This window comes from Astyanax mexicanus, chromosome 6, assembly GCF_023375975.1.
Source record: "Astyanax mexicanus isolate ESR-SI-001 chromosome 6, AstMex3_surface, whole genome shotgun sequence".
NCBI classification, from domain to species: Eukaryota; Metazoa; Chordata; class Actinopteri; order Characiformes; family Acestrorhamphidae; genus Astyanax; species Astyanax mexicanus.
In genome coordinates, this window is record NC_064413.1 from 18,789,432 (window position 1) to 18,808,780 (window position 19,349).

Consider the following 19,349-nt stretch of genomic DNA (forward strand, 5'->3'; position numbering starts at 1 on the left):
TTCTCTGTATCGCAAATTAGTCACGCCCTTCTCCTCAAATCTATCTACTTTGAGGGACTTTGAGGTGATGGAGGTAACGTTAGTAAAGTTAGGATTACACAGGGACTTTGAGGTGATGGAGGTAACGTTAGTAAAGTTAGGATTACACAGGGACTTTGAGGTGATGGAGGTAACGTTAGTAAAGTTAGGATTACACAGGGACTTTGAGGTGATGGAGGTAACATTAGTAAGGTTAGGATTACACAGGGACTTTGAGATGATGGAGGTAACGTTAGTAAAGTTAGGATTACACAGGGACTTTGAGGTGATGGAGGTTACATTAGTAAGGTTAGGATTACACAGGGACTTTGAGGTGATGGAGGTAACATTAGTAAGGTTAGGATTACACAGGGACTTTGAGGTGATGGAGGTAACATTAGTAAGGTTAGGATTACACAGGGACTTTGAGGTGATGGAGGTAACATTAGTAAATTTAGGATAACACAGGGACTTTGAGGTGATGGAGGTAGTAACATTAGTAAGGTTAGGATTACACAGGGACTTTGAGGTGATGGAGGTAACGTTAGTAAAGTTAGGATTACACAGGGACTTTGAGGTGATGGAGGTAACATTAGTAAGGTTAGGATTACACAGGGACTTTGAGGTGATGGAGGTAACGTTAGTAAAGTTAGGATTACACAGGGACTTTAAGGTGATGGAGGTAACGTTAGTAAAGTTAGGATTACACAGGGACTTTGAGGTGATGGAGGTAACATTAGTAAGGTTAGGATTACACAGGGACTTTGAGGTGATGGAGGTAACATTAGTAAATTTAGGATAACACAGGGACTTTGAGGTGATGGAGGTAACGTTAGTAAAGTTAGGATTACACAGGGACTTTGAGGTGATGGAGGTAACATTAGTAAGGTTAGGATTACACAGGGACTTTGAGGTGATGGAGGTAACGTTAGTAAAGTTAGGATTACACAGGGACTTTGAGGTGATGGAGGTAACATTAGTAAGGTTAGGATTACACAGGGACTTTGAGGTGATGGAGGTAACGTTAGTAAAGTTAGGATTACACAGGGACTTTAAGGTGATGGAGGTAACGTTAGTAAAGTTAGGATTACACAGGGACTTTGAGGTGATGGAGGTAACATTAGTAAGGTTAGGATTACACAGGGACTTTGAGGTGATGGAGGTAACGTTAGTAAAGTTAGGATTACACAGGGACTTTAAGGTGATGGAGGTAACGTTAGTAAAGTTAGGATTACACAGGGACTTTGAGGTGATGGAGGTAACATTAGTAAGGTTAGGATTACACAGGGACTTTGAGGTGATGGAGGTAACATTAGTAAATTTAGGATAACAGGGACTTTGAGGTGATGGAGGTAACATTAGTAAGGTTAGGATTACACAGGGACTTTGAGGTGATGGAGGTAACGTTAGTAAAGTTAGGATTACACAGGGACTTTGAGGTGATGGAGGTAACATTAGTAAGGTTAGGATTACACAGGGACTTTGAGGTGATGGAGGTAACGTTAGTAAAGTTAGGATTACACAGGGACTTTGAGGTGATGGAGGTAACATTAGTAAGGTTAGGATTACACAGGGACTTTGAGGTGATGGAGGTTACATTAGTAAGGTTAGGATTACACAGGGACTTTGAGGTGATGGAGGTAACATTAGTAAGGTTAGGATTACACAGGGACTTTGAGATGATGGAGGTAACGTTAGTAAAGTTAGGATTACACAGGGACTTTGAGGTGATGGAGGTAACATTAGTAAGGTTAGGATTACACAGGGACTTTGAGGTGATGGAGGTAACGTTAGTAAAGTTAGGATTACACAGGGACTTTGAGGTGATGGAGGTAACATTAGTAAGGTTAGGATTACACAGGGACTTTGAGGTGATGGAGGTTACATTAGTAAGGTTAGGATTACACAGGGACTTTGAGGTGATGGAGGTAACATTAGTAAGGTTAGGATTACACAGGGACTTTGAGATGATGGAGGTAACGTTAGTAAAGTTAGGATTACACAGGGACTTTGAGGTGATGGAGGTAACATTAGTAAGGTTAGGATTACACAGGGACTTTGAGGTGATGGAGGTAACATTAGTAAGGTTAGGATTACACAGGGACTTTGAGGTGATGGAGGTAACATTAGTAAATTTAGGATAACAGGGACTTTGAGGTGATGGAGGTAACATTAGTAAGGTTAGGATTACACAGGGACTTTGAGGTGATGGAGGTTACATTAGTAAGGTTAGGATTACACAGGGACTTTGAGGTGATGGAGGTAACATTAGTAAGGTTAGGATTACACAGGGACTTTGAGGTGATGGAGGTTACATTAGTAAGGTTAGGATTACACAGGGACTTTGAGGTGATGGAGGTAACATTAGTAAGGTTAGGATTACACAGGGACTTTGAGGTGATGGAGGTTACATTAGTAAGGTTAGGATTACACAGGGACTTTGAGGTGATGGAGGTAACGTTAGCTCTATTACATGAGAATGATGAGCAGTGGCTGATAAAAATAGCAAACAGTCAAGAATGAGAAGTGTTGGATGAGAAGCAAGTATGTATTTTAGGCTACATCATTTTATTTTAGATATTTAGGTTAAAAAAGTAATATTAGCAAAAGGTATGCCCACACTGAATAAGAGTAGAACAGTGTCAAATGCTTTTAAGACATTCCTTGCGCTGCATGAATTCATAAAGCAGCCCTGTTTGTAGCCTGAAACAAATACATGTTATAGCTGTTTAAAGGAGGAAGCACCTTTAACCTGAAGAATTAGAATTGAGCTGTTATATCAGATATTTTCAAAAAATACATATTAGACATGATTCCCACCCCCCAAAAGAAAGGTTTCCTCCTTTTCAGAAACCCAAATCTGGTCACCCTAGTGGCCATGCTTCACCACCATGATACAGTGCTAAAGAACCAGATACTGTAGCAATTCAGTAGCTCTAAATCTACAATGCAAACCTGACAAACATAATGCCCTTACATTAGATAAGGAAATATACATTTCATCCAGTCCTTCAGGATGTCTAGATCAATAGAAAGGTTGCACTGGTACATTTGCTTCCCGACCTTTAAAGCACCATTCTTTAAACATCTTACCTAAAAAAACAAACAAACTCCAAACTGTCTGCAAAAAGTTTTATTATCTTTAAGTGAAAACATGAGTATTTTTTTATAACTGGGTGGATTCTTTAACTGGAGGCTTGATATTGTTTTCCTTACTTTTAAAAAGAGAAACGGGTCCAAGCCTCTTATGAGCGAGCACCACAGTGATGCCAACAGTGGCAAGATTATGGCGGCAACAGTGGCAAGGAAAAACTCCCTCATATTAAGAGGAAGAAACCTTAGGAGGAACCAAGGCTCAGTAAGAGGAACCCATCCTCCTCGGGTCGACCCGCACAAAATATAACATTTTGCTAACTTTAAAAATATCCTTACAGAAATCACCTGCTACAATACCAATACAAGTTCCTCCAATTGAAGAAGCACACATAACATTGTATATGGGTTGTGATCTAAACTAAAACATTTAAAAATATTTTTGCAGACTGTGGTCCAAACACTAAAATTTAAACTAATTGCTGAGTCTTATTTTTGGAAGTATCTTTGCTCAGCAGGCTACACACTACACACACATTTCGACCACCACATCATTGTTGCTGTGGTGGTCGTTGGTCTCAGGGTCGGTTTGTGTGGCGCTGCTCTCCTTGCGGGAGCTGCTACTGGAAGGCATGGATGACGATGCTTCACTGGGAGTCTCTCCCTGACTGGCGTCACCCACTTCGTCCTCCTCTTTCGTGATGGGGATTTTGTTTTTGATGATGTTGCAGGATCGCAGAAAGAAGACTACAGGCAAAGGCAGGATGGTGATTATCATCAGCATGATGCAGACTGCCAGAGCCCACGGTGGGAAGCTGAGGGATTGCTCATGAGCCTGACACACAAACACACAGAAAAAAGGGATTATTCTGGGAAAACAACCTTATGCCTCAGTACAGTAAATGAGCTAAGAGAGCTAAGAGAGAGTTTGTGTAAAGTAAACAGGCTGTTAGTACAACAGATTGGTGTAATTATCTTAATAGAAGCACTGCAGGACTTACCAGTTCCTGGATCCAAGCATTGTAACTGGGAGGGGTCAGACCCAACTGAATGAGGCTGGCCACCAGCATAACCAGGAGCAGCAGCGGAGTCACATACTTCCACATGTAATAGTAGTAACGAAATGGTCTGAAGCCCAGCATGTCCTTCAATTCATCATAAAACCTGAGGGAAAACACACAGTCAGATTTTCATAATTGAGCTCATTGGTGTAACAGGAAAGGAATTTACTAACTAGAACAAAGTTAAACTCATCAGTAACAGCTATAAAGCTGCAGGAGCGCTATGTCAATATTATTATAAGCCAATATAAATAGATTTTAGTAACTGTCCCTTCAAACAAACAGACCCTGTTGAGCCACTGTAAGATAAATGGTTTATGTAAGTTGCTATCAGTATTAATATTTTATAACAATGCATTTAAATGTAATGAAAAGGGACTAGCTAATTTTATTTTTATTTTCTAAACACATCCAACACTCATACCACAACTTAGCCCCTGGTACATAAACCACTACCACCAGCAGAGGGAACTGCTGACCTGACCCTCTCAATAATAACAACAACCAACCATACCGCAACAAAAAGCCAATTAAATCAACTTTGCCTGTATGTAAAAAATATGTAACATACTTGTCAGTTCCATAGATCCAGGCCACAGCCACGTTTTCCAGAAACACAACGAAAAGAAGGGGCAGTGTTGCCGAGTATCCATCCAGCATGGTCACGAAATAGCTTCCAGATCGCTGAACAAACATCAGGCCAGTAACGAACCCCAAGATACAGCAGCCCACTGTAAGAAGAGTGAAATAAGAACATGTGACAAACAGCGCTAAATAGAGTAGACTTACTGAAGTTACACAAATGTGAGGTATTAAACCAAACATTCAAAATTATATGGTGGTTGGCTTAGCTTTCAGACTGACCTGTGAGAAAGTCCTTGCGGACTTTTAAAGTGTCCACGATGGGTGTGATGAAACCCTCCATGGTGCCAAACATGCTGCCCAGGCCCAGACTGATCAGCATGAGGAAGAACATTACCGACCAGAAGGGTGAGCCAGGGAAGTGGGTCATGGCCTCAGTGAAAGCAATGAAGGCCAGCCCTGTACCCTGGACAGCCTGAGAGAGAGAGAGAGAGAGAGAGAGAGAGGGAGTGAGTTAGAGAGAAAGACATAATGCAGAAGAAATAAATTATGCACACATTTCCTACAATATTTGGGTCATAGACCATTTAAAAATATATATTTTATGTCTCTTTATAGTGTACAGTGTTTTAGCTACACTATATATATAGTATTGGGACACCTGCTCATGCATTGTTTCTTCATAAAACAACAACATCAAAAAAAGTCTCTACTGTCCAGTGAAGGCATTGATTTTAACAACAAGAGACAAGTTACTGAAGTCAGGATGCTGGTAATCACCACCCCACCTCCATCTCCAAGGGTCCAAGTAAAGTTCAGGTACTGCCTACTATAATTGTGTCTACTGTAGAAAGGAATATTTAACTTCTGCTTACCTGGTTCAGCTCCTTTTTTATATCACAGCTGTCCAGTCCCAACTGGGAGAAATCGTCCTCCTTTACACCACGAATTAACCCGATCATCTGCTGGTAGTCCTCCTGGCTCACTCGACTGAAGTTGATGTGAGGTGGGATCAGGTCATAACTAATCTCATTACCCAAATAACCAACTATCTTCTGCGTATTCCTGAAATTTAGTAAAAAAAGGAAATATTTTTAGTTAGTGGGACCAGTTACATGGCAATGGATGTAAAGGCTTCAGTAAAAAGGTGGGACTCACAGCTCGACGCATTTGTTGGTCACAATGTTGGCTTTAAAGCCCAACACTGCGAACACAACCAGCGTAGCTAATATAGAAGTGAAGAAGTTGATTAACGAGACGAGCACGGCGTCAAAGTGGCAGTTGTTATCCCGTTTGTTGTAGCTGGAAAAGGCGATGACTCCACCAAACCCCAGGCCCAGAGCAAAGAAGATCTGAATTGCAGCATCTCGCCACACTGTAGGTTCCAGCATGACATCAAGCTGACAAAAAACACACAAACACTCGTATCAGACTGAGCCCACAACCTAAACTGTTCCTTTTAATTAAAAATATATGCAATTGGACCAGGGGTGCAACCTTTTTGCTATTTTATGAATATGTAAGTTATTAGAGTGTATTTAGTTTTTAGAGTGAGGATCTATTTCACTGATTCACAGACATAGTGTCCTTGTGTTTTTATGGTTTTACCTTGGGGGTGAACATATAGACAATTCCATCCACAGACCCTTCCAGGAGCAAGGCCCTCACCAAGAAACAAAACAGCACCATATATGGAAACAGGGAGCTGAAGTATACCACCTGCAATAATCAAATAACATTTCGTTAGCCATCAAATATTAAAACATTCTCCAGGAATGTCGGATTTTATCATTTTCACTGAATTTAAAGGCAATTATTTTCATGATCTAAGTACTGATTTTATTACACATTTGTATGAACTGGCACAGAAACTATTATTTTGGTCTTTTCTGAGGAAAGATGTTCTCTGTGGAGAGAGGATTTAAGCTTGTAGACACAGACCAAAAGCATCATACAGAATTCCTGCTAAGACTTGAATATTGGAAATGCCCTTCTTAGTTTTTCAGGTCTACAATTGATCAGAAACATGATTTATGGATTAGAAATATTTTACTGGTTTCACACTTATTCAGTACCATTTTTACTCTTACCTTCCCTGAAGTCTGAATGCCCTTGATCATGGCCAGACACACGATTAACCATGCGCCCAGCAGACAGAGGGTCATCTTCCAGTTCAGCCCCCCGCTCTCTGAGATGGAATCGGAAATGTCCAGAGCTTCACGATACCAGTAGTAGGTGGTAGCAGAGCTCTTTTCACATTCCGGCACTATGTCTGTATAACAAGAGCAGTTATAGTGTTAGATCTAGTATGAAGGTGGAGTTTAGACTCTGCTTTAGGTATTAAGATTGAATGGAGATTATGTACTTTACTTAATATGTGTTTACATAGATGCTATTGTAACTTAATCTTTTTTTCAAATTAACAATGTTAAAACTATTATCTCTCAACATCTTGAAAATCATCTCACATGTGCCTGTCGCATTGGTGATAAGAGGGCACTTATTCCAAGGCAGGGGCTCCTGAAAAGACTGGGAGAAATAGAAGATACTCCAGCCGATGATGACGTTATAGTACAGGGCAATGAGGATGCAAACCTGCAATGTCAGAGGACACACATAAAACAGTTAATTATGTGACATCCAGGTCAGGAGCACTGAATACAGCACAAAATACAGCCAAATATACCAGAGCTCTGCACAAAACTCACCAAAACGCTGGCAAAGCCAATGCCTGCCAGGCGAGGGCTGATGTAGTTCCAGACCCCAATGCTGCCACGACGGATCCGCTGCCCCACGGCGAGCTCCAGGAAGAACAGTGGGATGCCAATCAAAAATAATAGGATGATGTAGGGCACCAGGAATGCTCCTATTGGGGGGAATAAGCAGATATACAGATATATAATCACACTTTTTCTTCCTTAAAACTAAGCTTTTGATAATAGGTTTTTAAATGGCAATAAAAGAATCAGTGATAGAAACAGATTTTTACTGTTGGTGTCAATCCCTTAAAAAGTATTGTATTAATTAAATTAATATTCTGTGACAAATCATGGATAAAATCATAATAACATTTTTAAATGCTTATCTGTATCAGAAATGTTATACCTATTATATGTGTACACATTTATACATACAGTGTATCTGGCAGTTCTTTATATTGTGTCAAAATGTAGTAATGAAAGATCACATAAAACATGCTCCGTAATTTACTGGAATTCAATATTTTTACTCTGATTCCATTTAAAGGCAGGTTGATGTTTTACTTCTCCTGTTATGTTGCATTTGTGGATATTTTTGCATGACAGTGAAGACTGAACATTGTAAATAAGAGAGTCAGTCGTTATTCACAAGATCCTCACTCCACAGACAGCATATGTTTCTGTGCTACACATTTTAGCCTACATGCTAAAAATAAAGCTTGGTTCCTGTCAGATATGTTCAGACTAGATATGCAAACGACCCAGAGCTAATGGTTTCATGACTTCAGTGCTGACCATTTATATTAATCTCAGCTTCTTCTAAAGAATAGAAGAGCTGTATTAAGAAAAAAAACACCTGCACACATTTCCACCAATAAATTTCAACCATAGGCTGTGAAGAGATTAGACTGTAGCTCCAACAGAAGCCTGAATTACCTCCACCGTTCTTCTGACACAGGTAGGGGAACCTCCACACGTTGCCGAGTCCCACCGAGAAGCCCACCTGTGCGAGGATGTAGAGGAACTTGCTGCTCCACGCGGGTCTCTCGTCCTCCTCAATCAGTGTACCCTCCTCGGCCTGGCTCGGTGCATCCTCTGCAGGTGCACTCAGGACCAGGGAGCTCTTATCAAAAGAGTCGGCACAAGAGTCCTCGGTGGACAGCAAGTCTTCTTCAGAGATGTTGATTTTGATGATCTCTTTGCTGTTATTAGCCATTATCTTTTTACCTGTTTAGAAATGAAAAGGTTAAACACATTAAACTTAATGAACCATCGTAACTAAGGTCTAATCCACAGCCTCACAAAACCACACTCATCTTTTTGTTGTTTGTCATCCCTCGTTCTCCCTATTCATTCCAATTAATTTTTTGTACATGCATAAGCTGAAGATTTTCTGTCTGCTAACAGCAATCAAACTTCTTGTACAAAATCAGGGAATGTAAATGATCAAGCTACCAGATCAAGACCTCCTTTTGCTGGTGGCTTTGAGCTGGACTTTGATGGTTAAAGTGGTAAGGTGGTTAAAAAGCTGGTTATCTAGTTGAAAACATACCCTAAACTGGCATGCAAACTGGTTAACCAGTTTAGCTATACTGGTTATCTAGTTTGGTCAAGTTTATAATGCTATACCAGCTAAACTATCAATAAAAAATAAAAACATACCCTACTGGGCCAAACCTAAGCTGCCCAGTCTTCTTAACCAGCTTGAGCTGACCATGCTAGATTAGAATTGTGTGAAACCTTTCTTGGTTTTATTTAGGAAATGCACATTTTTTAAATTCTTTCTGCTTGTTGTTCAGTATTCACACCTCAGACTTTGTGCAATACTAAGTCTAATGAAATAGTATCCAGTGTAAAAACTCTTTTACTTATTTATGTTATTTTGAACAGAAAAACTAATTTTTACGTGTTGAGTGATCGTTAGAGAGGAATGATTTAGCTAGTTTGTGGTTTTCTAGACAAGAATGGTCCTAGAGAAACTTTAAAAAAGCCTGCATGCAGTGTTTGTACAGTACTCACCGATAATCACAGCTCTGCTCACTTCAGTATCCTAAAGCTACTGAAATGTTGTAGCAAGTTGTGATCATGTATACTCCCGTTCTAATGACGTCATATGTTCTGACGCTGCTTTGGTTCAACCATGGCAACGACATTCGGTCAGTCACGTGTGTTTACAACGCGTTACGTCACCAACGCGCGGCAGGTAGAAGTGCTTCTGCTGCTTCCAGAACAATGTGGAGGGATTGAGGAGAGGGGAGGAGCTCCAGGAACGGAGAGAGGGAGCAGTAATTGGGGACGTTGGACAGCTGAGAGCTCCAATAGGATGTTGATTACTGATTAACTGAGACAATCCCAATACATGCTTTTAGCTCACCCTAAAACTGTTCAGCCAATCACAGCACTGTAAGCAGTCCTCACGTATATAGGGCCATCCTTTTTTAATTGTGTTAGTTGTGGATGTTTGAGCTACTTATTGCCAAGAAAATACTACATTTCCAAAAAAAAATATGGAATATATGCCAATTGGATAAATGTGGAAGGCTTTAATGTTTTTTTGTTTATTTATATTTATTTCATTTTATTTGATGCACCCCTTTTTTATAATCAGTGTTGGGAGTAACGGCGTTAAAATAAACGGCGTTACTAACGCCGTTACTTTTTTCAGTAACGAGTAATCTAACTAATTACTATGACTGTAACTATAACGCCGTTACCATTTTCGACACTCCGTTACTGCACGTTACTTTAGCAGCTGAATGAACTTTTTTTTAACTTTGCACATACAGACAAAGAGCCCTATCATACACCCCACGCAAGGCGTGTAGCGTGGCGCGTTGCCACCCGTCAACAGTCTATTTTTAGGCCTTGCACGCCTCCTTAAAATAGCGTTGGACTTTGGAATATATTAACACCGATGGGCGTGGTGGTCTGGAAATGATGTGTGTTGAGGTAAATTTCTGGCGTGTTTCTATCTTGGCGGCGGAAAAAAGCTTAGCGCGATTGCTCACCCTGCGCTCCAAAATACTCCATACCATCACATCTTTACCATATAAAAATAAACCACACCCAGAGCCTTCAGCAATCAACTATGAAAAAATATATATACTTAAAAATCTGCACTGTAACTATAAATTATTATTAGTTATATTTATTTCTGTCAGTTATAAGGATTTATATTTATGTTTAGTATCAGACTAAATAACTGTAACTAGGCATTCTGCTGTTTAAAAATTTCAACAGATGCTTATTCTCACTCAAATGCTAGAGTTTTGAAATGGAAAATTAAAAGAGAAAATAACTTTGACTGAACATAAATTTATTTTAGTTAACTTTGCTATTATTTAACTGAATTTCACTTTTATATCTGAAAAACAAAGCACATTGTCAATCTGGCGCGTGATGCTGCCCGTCAATTACATAAAACTTAAAACATTTGAAATACACAGAAATATAAAGCTATATGTTAGCATTCGTTTCTTATCACCAGGGCAAATTTGTTAAAATATTAAATATATTAATTCATGAATTAAAATCTCGTCCAGCGCTCTGAAATGTCAGGCATGCAAAGTGGTGCTTGGCGCAGCGGCGCGGCATTGCGCGCATCAGAATAACCTCTGTCTTCTAAAAAAAAGTTTTTATAAATAAGATCTGACAAGTATACTAAAATTAATGTTATTAAACTTACTAAAGCCAACAAATGTACTGTTAATTAAAATCAGGCAAAATGCGCTGCGCCTCTCTCTCTCTCTCTCTCTCTCTCTTTCGCAGCGCGGAGCTGAATTCAGCGCGAGGCTATAAATAATTTACAACTCAGTTCAGTTAAATAAAAATAAGTAAGGACCTGTAAGTTAATCAAATATTGTCAAATATAAAGGATAGGTTGAGGTTTTGGTGAGCTGTTTTCATGATTTGAAACTGAAACTAACCGAAACTTTTATTATTCTGCGCAAAAAGCTGTGATTGTTTTAAATGAGTTTTTTAATGGATTTAAATGAGTTTTTTTAACGGATTGTTGTTTTTGTCCATTCTTTTGTTTTGTTTATATATACATTTATTTATTTGAGTGTGGTTTGGTTTGTTTAATTTTTATCCCCAGACGCATATTTGTTTTTTCCGTTTTTTTTTTTTCAGTATTACATGTCTTAGTTTCTTTGGTCCTGTGGAGTTTTTCGTTTCTTATTTTTTGAATTCGTTAGACTATATTTTTGTCAACATTTTGGGTTTATTTTTGTTTGTTATTTTTCTAATAATAATAGTAATTACATCATTTATTTTCTTTATTTATTCTTTATTTATTTATTTTTACAGGGCGAAGTAACGCAATAGTTACTTTTACTGGTAACTAGTTATTTTTATAGTGGAGTAACTCCGTTAGTAACTCAGTTACTTTTTTGGAGAAGTAACTAGTAACTATAACTAATTACTTTTTCAAAGTAAGGTGCCCAACACTGTTTATAATATTAGTTTATAAAACGTGTTTTTATGTTTTATTCTGAAAGTTGCATTATTTCTACACAGTGTATTACACATTTCAATAAATAATTAATGAATGAATTATTAAACCTCCCAGCTGCCATTTTCATTTTGAATCAGCATTGGATTTGGTGTTGATTTTGAAAAGTAAATCATTGAAAAAAAAAAAAACATTGATATGGTAATGTTGTTTCAATGTTGCACGTTCAACCATTAATAAAACATAGCTCACTAAAACAAAAAAAAATCCTACGGCTAACAGAGGGTTAACAATAAAAAAACTTACTTCACTGTAGTACAGCTGAGTATAAAGAATTTTACCCACTACTACCAATCTGGTTCAACATCAGATCTCGAAAACAGTAAAACAAATAAAAACTTAGCACACCCCCAGGTATGGTGAAAAATTGGTGCCAAATTAATAAAAACCAGAAAAAAAGTTCGAAAAATTTTGGGACCAAAAAACTTTTGACCCAAAAAAAAACTTCGAAAAAAATTTGACCCAAAAAAAAGTTTAAAAACTTTTGGGACCAAAACAATTTTGAGCCAAAAAAAAGTTCGAAAATTTTTGGGACCAAAAAAATTTTGAGCCAAAAAAAAGTTCGAAAATTTTTGGGACCAAAAAAATTTTAACCCAAAAAAAAGTTCGAAAAATATTGAACCCAAAAAAAACTTCGAAAAAATTTTGGGACCAAAAAAAAGTTCGAAAAATTTTGGGACCAAAAAAAATTTGAGCCAAAAAAAAGTTCAAAAAATTTTGGGACCAAAAAAATTTTGACCCAAAAAAAAGTTCGAAAAATTTTGGGACCAAAAAAAATTTGAGCCAAAAAAAAGTTCGAAAAATTTTGACCCAAAAAAATTTTGAGCCAAACAAAAGTTCGAAAAATTTTGGGACCAAAAAAATTTTGACCCAAAAAAAACTTCGAAAAAAATTTGACCCAAAAAAAAGTTCTAAAAATTTTGGGACCAAAAAAATTTTGAGCCAAAAAAAAGTTCGAAAAATTTTGGGACCAAAAAAATTTTGAGCCAAAAAAAAGTTCGAAAAATTTTGGGACCAAAAAAAATTTGAGCCAAAAAAAACTTCGAAAAAATTTTGACCCAAAAAAATTTTGACCCAAAAAAATTTTGACCCAAAAAAACTTCGAAAAAAATTTGACCCAAAAAAAAGTTCGAAAAATATTGAAACCAAAAAAAACTTCGAAAAAATTTTGGGACCAAAAAAAGTTCGAAAAATTTTGGGACCAAAAAAAATTTGAGCCAAAAAAAAGTTTGAAAAATTTTGGGACCAAAAAAATTTTGACCCAAAAAAAAGTTTGAAAAATTTTGGGACCAAAAAAATTTTGAGCCAAAAAAAAGTTCGAAAAATTTTGGGACCAAAAAAAATTTGAGCCAAAAAAAAGTTCGAAAAAATTTTGACCCAAAAAAATTTTGAGCCAAAAAAAAGTTCGAAAAAAATTTGACCCAAAAAAAAGTTCGAAAAATTTTGGGACCAAAAAAATTTTGACCCAAAAAAAAACTTCGAAAAAAATTTGACCCAAAAAAAAGTTTGAAAAATTTTGGGACCAAAAAAATTTTGAGCCAAAAAAAAGTTCGAAAATTTTTGGGACCAAAAAAATTTTGAGCCAAAAAAAAGTTCGAAAAATTTTGGGACCAAAAAAAATTTGAGCCTAAAAAAAGTTCGAAAAATTTTGACCCAAAAAAATTTTGAGCCAAACAAAAGTTCGAAAAATTTTGGGACCAAAAAAATTTTGACCCAAAAAAAACTTCGAAAAAAATTTGACCCAAAAAAAAGTTCTAAAAATTTTGGGACCAAAAAAATTTTGAGCCAAAAAAAAGTTCGAAAAATTTTGGGACCAAAAAAAATTTGAGCCAAAAAAAACTTCGAAAAAAATTTGACCCAAAAAAATTTTGACCCAAAAAAATTTTGACCCAAAAAAAAGTTCGAAAAATATTGAAACCAAAAAAAACTTCGAAAAAATTTTGGGACCAAAAAAAGTTCGAAAAATTTTGGGACCAAAAAAAATTTGAGCCAAAAAAAAGTTCTAAAAATTTTGGGACCAAAAAAAAGTTCTAAAAATTTTGGGACCAAAAAAATTTTGAGCCAAAAAAAGTTCGAAAAAAATTTGACCAAAAAAAAAGTTTGAAAAATTATGGGACCAAAAAAATTTGAGCCAAAAAAAAGTTCGAAAAATTTTGACCCAAAAAAATTTTGAGCCAAACAAAAGTTCGAAAAATTTTGGGACCAAAAAAATTTTGACCCAAAAAAAACTTCGAAAAAAATTTGACCCAAAAAAAAGTTCTAAAAATTTTGGGACCAAAAAAATTTTGAGCCAAAAAAAAGTTCGAAAAATTTTGGGACCAAAAAAAATTTGACCCAAAAAAAACTTCGAAAAAAATTTGACCCAAAAAAAAGTTCTAAAAATTTTGGGACCAAAAAAATTTTGAGCCAAAAAAAACTTCGAAAAAAATTTGACCCAAAAAAATTTTGACCCAAAAAAATTTTGACCCAAAAAAAAGTTCGAAAAATATTGAAACCAAAAAAAACTTCGAAAAAATTTTGGGACCAAAAAAAGATCGAAAAATTTTGGGACCAAAAAAAATTTGAGCCAAAAAAAAGTTCTAAAAATTTTGGGACCAAAAAAAAGTTCTAAAAATTTTGGGACCAAAAAAATTTTGAGCCAAAAAAAGTTCGAAAAAAATTTGACCAAAAAAAAAGTTTGAAAAATTATGGGACCAAAAAAATTTGAGCCAAAAAAAAGTTCGAAAAATTTTGACCCAAAAAAATTTTGAGCCAAACAAAAGTTCGAAAAATTTTGGGACCAAAAAAATTTTGACCCAAAAAAAACTTCGAAAAAAATTTGACCCAAAAAAAAGTTCTAAAAATTTTGGGACCAAAAAAATTTTGAGCCAAAAAAAAGTTCGAAAAATTTTGGGACCAAAAAAAATTTGAGCCAAAAAAAACTTCGAAAAAATTTTGACCCAAAAAAATTTTGACCCAAAAAAATTTTGACCCAAAAAAACTTCGAAAAAAATTTGACCAAAAAAAAGTTCGAAAAATATTGAAACCAAAAAAAACTTCGAAAAAATTTTGGGACCAAAAAAAGTTCGAAAAATTTTGGGACCAAAAAAAATTTGAGCCAAAAAAAAGTTTGAAAAATTTTGGGACCAAAAAAATTTTGACCCAAAAAAAAGTTTGAAAAATTTTGGGACCAAAAAAATTTTGAGCCAAAAAAAAGTTCGAAAAATTTTGGGACCAAAAAAAATTTGAGCCAAAAAAAAGTTCGAAAAAATTTTGACCCAAAAAAATTTTGAGCCAAAAAAAAGTTCGAAAAAAATTTGACCCAAAAAAAAGTTCGAAAAATTTTGGGACCAAAAAAATTTTGACCCAAAAAAAAACTTCGAAAAAAATTTGACCCAAAAAAAAGTTTGAAAAATTTTGGGACCAAAAAAATTTTGAGCCAAAAAAAAGTTCGAAAATTTTTGGGACCAAAAAAATTTTGAGCCAAAAAAAAGTTCGAAAAAATTTTGACCCAAAAAAAGGTTTGAGCCAAAAAATAGTTCGAAAAATTTTGGGACCAAAAAAATTTTGACCCAAAAAAACTTCGAAAAAAATTTGACCCAAAAAAAAGTTCGAAAAATATTGAACCCAAAAAAAACTTCGAAAAAATTTTGGGACCAAAAAAAGTTCGAAAAATTTTAGGACCAAAAAAAATTTGAGCCAAAAAAAAGTTCGAAAAATATTGGGACCAAAAAAATTTTGACCCAAAAAAAACTTAAATAAAAATTTGACCCAAAAAAAAGTTCAAAAAATTTTGGGACCAAAAAAATTTTGAGCCAAAAAAAAGTTCGAAAAATTTTGGGACCAAAAAAAATTTGAGCCAAAAAAAACTTCGAAAAAAATTTGACCCAAAAAAAGTTTGAGCCAAAAAAAAGTTCGAAAAATTTTGGGACCAAAAAAATTTTGACCCGAAAAAACTTTGAAAAAAATTTGACCCAAAAAAAAAGTTCGAAAAATATTGAACCCAAAAAAAACTTTTTTGAGCCAAAAAAAAGTTCGAAAAATTTTGGGACCAAAAAAATTTTGACCAAAAAAAAAGTTCAAAAAATTTTGGGACCAAAAACATTTTGAGCCAAAAAAAAGTTCGAAAAATTTTGGGACCAAAAAAATTTTGACCCAAAAAAAACTTCGAAAAAAATTTGACCCAAAAAAAGTTCTAAAAATTTTGGGACCAAAAAAATTTTGAGCCAAAAAAAAGTTCGAAAAATTTTGGGACCAAAAAAAATTTGAGCCAAAAAAAACTTCGAAAAAATTTTGACCCAAAAAAAGGTTTGAGCCAAAAAATAGTTCGAAAAATTTTGGGACCAAAAAAAATTTGACCCAAAAAAACTTCGAAAAAAATTTGACCCAAAAAAAAGTTCGAAAAATATTGAACCCAAAAAAAACTTCGAAAAAATTTTGGGACCAAAAAAAGTTCGAAAAATTTTGGGACCAAAAAAAATTTGAGCCAAAAAAAAGTTCAAAAAATTTTGGGACCAAAAAAATTTTGACCCAAAAAAAACTTCAAAACAAATTTGACCCAAAAAAAAGTTTGAAAAATTTTGGGACCAAAAAAATTTTGAGCCAAAAAAAATTTGAGCCAAAAAAAAGTGCGAAAAATTTTGGGACCAAAAAAAATTTTGACCCAAAAAAAACTTCAAAAAAATTTTGACCCAAAAAAAACTTCAAAAAAAATTTGACCCAAAAAAAAGTTTGAAAAATTTTGGGACCAAAAAAATTTTGAGCCAAAAAAAAGTTCGAAAAATTTGGGACCAAAAAAAAGTTCTAAAAATTTTGGGACCAAAAAAAATTTGAGCCAAAAAAAACTTCGAAAAAATTTTGACCAAAAAAAAAGTTTGAAAAATTATGGGACCAAAAAAATTTTGAGCCAAAAAAAAGTTAGAAAAATTTAGGGACCAAAAAAAATTTGAGCCAAAAAAAAGTTCGAAAAATTTTGACCCAAAAAAATTTTGACCCAAAAAAAAGTTCGAAAACTTTTGGGACCAAAAAAAAGTTCTAAAAATTTTGGGACCAAAAAACAATTTGAGCCAAAAAAAACTTCGAAAAAATTTTGACCCAAAAAAAGTTTGAGCCAAAAAAAAGTTCGAAAAATTTGGGGACCAAAAAAAATTTGAGCCAAAAAAAAAGTTCAAAAAATATTGAACCCAAAAAAAACTTCGAAAAAATTTTGGGACCAAAAAAAGTTCGAAAAATTTTGGGACCAAAAAAATTTTGAGCCAAAAAAAAAGTTCGAAAAATTTAGGGACCAAAAAAAATTTGAGCCAAAAAAAAGTTCGAAAAATTTTGACCCAAAAAAATTTTGAGCCAAAAAAAAGTTCGAAAAATTTTGGGACCAAAAAAATTTTTGACCCAAAAAAAACTTCGAAAAAAATTTGACCCAAAAAAAGTTCTAAAAATTTTGGGACCAAAAAAATTTTGAGCCAAAAAAAAGTTAGAAAAATTTTGGGACCAAAAAAAATTTGAGCCAAAAAAAAGTTCGAAAAAATTTTGACCCAAAAAAATTTTTAGCCAAAAAAAAGTTCGAAAAATTTTGGGACCAAAAAAAAGTTCTAAAAATTTTGGGACCAAAAAAATTTTGAGCCAAAAAAAGTTCGAAAAAAATTTGACCAAAAAAAAAGTTTGAAAAATTATGGGATCAAAAAAATTTTGAGCCAAAAAAAAGTTCGAAAAATTTAGGGACCAAAAAAAATTTGAGCCAAAAAAAAGTTCAAAAAATTTAGGGACCAAAAAAAATTTGAGCCAAAAAAAAGTTTGAAAAATTTTGGGACCAAAAAAAATTTGAGCCAAAAAAAAGTTCAAAAAATTTTGGGACCAAAAAAATTTTGACCCAAAAAAAAGTTCGAAAAATTTTGGGAACAAAAAAAAATTTGAGCCAAAAAAAAGTTCAAAAAATTTTGACCCAAAAAAATTTTGAGCCAAAAAAAAGTTCTAAAAATTTTGGGACCAAAAAAATTTTGACACAAAAAAAACTTCGAAAAAAATTTGTTCCAAAAAAAAGTTCTAAAAATTTTGGGACCAAAAAAATTTTGAGCCAAAAAAAAGTTCAAAAAATTTTGGGACCAAAAAAAATTTGAGCCAAAAAAAAACTTCGAAAAAATTTTGACCCAAAAAAAGTTTGAGCCAAAAAAAAGTTCGAAAAATTTGGGGACCAAAAAAATTTTGAGCCAAAAAAAAAAGTTCAAAAAATATTGAACCCAAAAAAAACTTCGAAAAAATTTTGGGACCAAAAAAAGTTCGAAAAATTTTGGGACCAAAAAAAAATTGAGCCAAAAAAAAGTTCAAAAAATTTTGGGACCAAAAAAATTTTGACCTAAAAAAAACTTCGAAAAAAATTTGACCAAAAAAAAAGTTTGAAAAATTTTGGGACCAAAAAAATTTTGAGCCAAAAAAAAGTTCGAAAAATTTTGGGACCAAAAAAAATTTGAGCCAAAAAAAAGTTCGAAAAAATTTTGACCCAAAAAAATTTTGAGCCAAAAAAAAGTTCGAAAAATTTTGGGACCAAAAAAAAGTTCTAAAAATTTGGGGACCAAAAAAATTTTGAGCCAAAAAAAGTTCGAAAAAAATTTGACCAAAAAAAAAGTTTGAAAAATTATGGGACCAAAAAAATTTTGAGCCAAAAAAAAGTTCGAAAAATTTAGAGACCAAAAAAAATTTGAGCCAAAAAAAAGTTCGAAAAAATTTTGACCCAAAAAAATTTTGAGCCAAAAAAAAGTTCGAAAATTTTTGGGACCAAAAAATTTTTGAGCCCAACAAAAGTTCGACAAATTTTGGGACCAAAAATATTTTGACCCAAAAAGAACTTCGAAAAATATTGAACCCAAAAAAAACTTCGAAAAAATGTTGGGACCAAAAAAAAGTTCGAAAAATTTTGGGACCAAAAAAATTTTTACCAAAAAAAAAGTTCGAAAAATTTTGGGAACAAAAAAATTTTGACCTAAAAAAAACTTCGAAAAAAATTTGACCAAAAAAAAAGTTTGAAAAATTTTGGGACCAAAAAAATTTTGAGCCAAAAAAAAGTTCGAAAAATTTTGGGACCAAAAAAAATTTGAGCCAAAAAAAAGTTCGAAAAAATTTTGACCCAAAAAAATTTTGAGCCAAAAAAAAGTTCGAAAAATTTTGGGACCAAAAAAAAGTTCTAAAAATTTTGGGACCGAAAAAATTTTGAGCCAAAAAAAGTTCGAAAAAAATTTGACCAAAAAAAAAGTTTGAAAAATTATGGGACCAAAAAAATTTTGAGCCAAAAAAAAGTTCGAAAAATTTAGGGACCAAAAAAAATTTGAGCCAAAAAAAAGTTCGAAAAAATTTTGACCCAAAAAAATTTTGAGCCAAAAAAAAGTTCGAAAATTTTTGGGACCAAAAAAATTT

At 34.1% G+C, this 19,349-nt stretch overlaps 1 protein-coding gene across 1 annotated transcript; it reads right to left on the reverse strand.

The window, feature by feature from the left end:
- Positions 1-3,136: 3,136 nt before the first annotated feature.
- Positions 3,137-9,840, reverse strand: LOC111193389 (sodium-dependent neutral amino acid transporter B(0)AT2-like). Its single transcript, XM_049480762.1, has 12 exons — positions 9,473-9,840; positions 8,390-8,680; positions 7,463-7,620; positions 7,223-7,349; positions 6,845-7,026; positions 6,363-6,473; positions 5,913-6,154; positions 5,630-5,819; positions 5,037-5,229; positions 4,744-4,903; positions 4,113-4,275; positions 3,137-3,946 (listed from the first exon to the last, which is right to left on the reverse strand). Exons 2-12 carry the CDS (start codon positions 8,667-8,669, stop codon positions 3,638-3,640), a joined length of 2,115 nt encoding a protein of 704 aa, XP_049336719.1. The 5' UTR covers positions 8,670-8,680; positions 9,473-9,840; the 3' UTR covers positions 3,137-3,637.
- Positions 9,841-19,349: the final 9,509 nt, after the last annotated feature.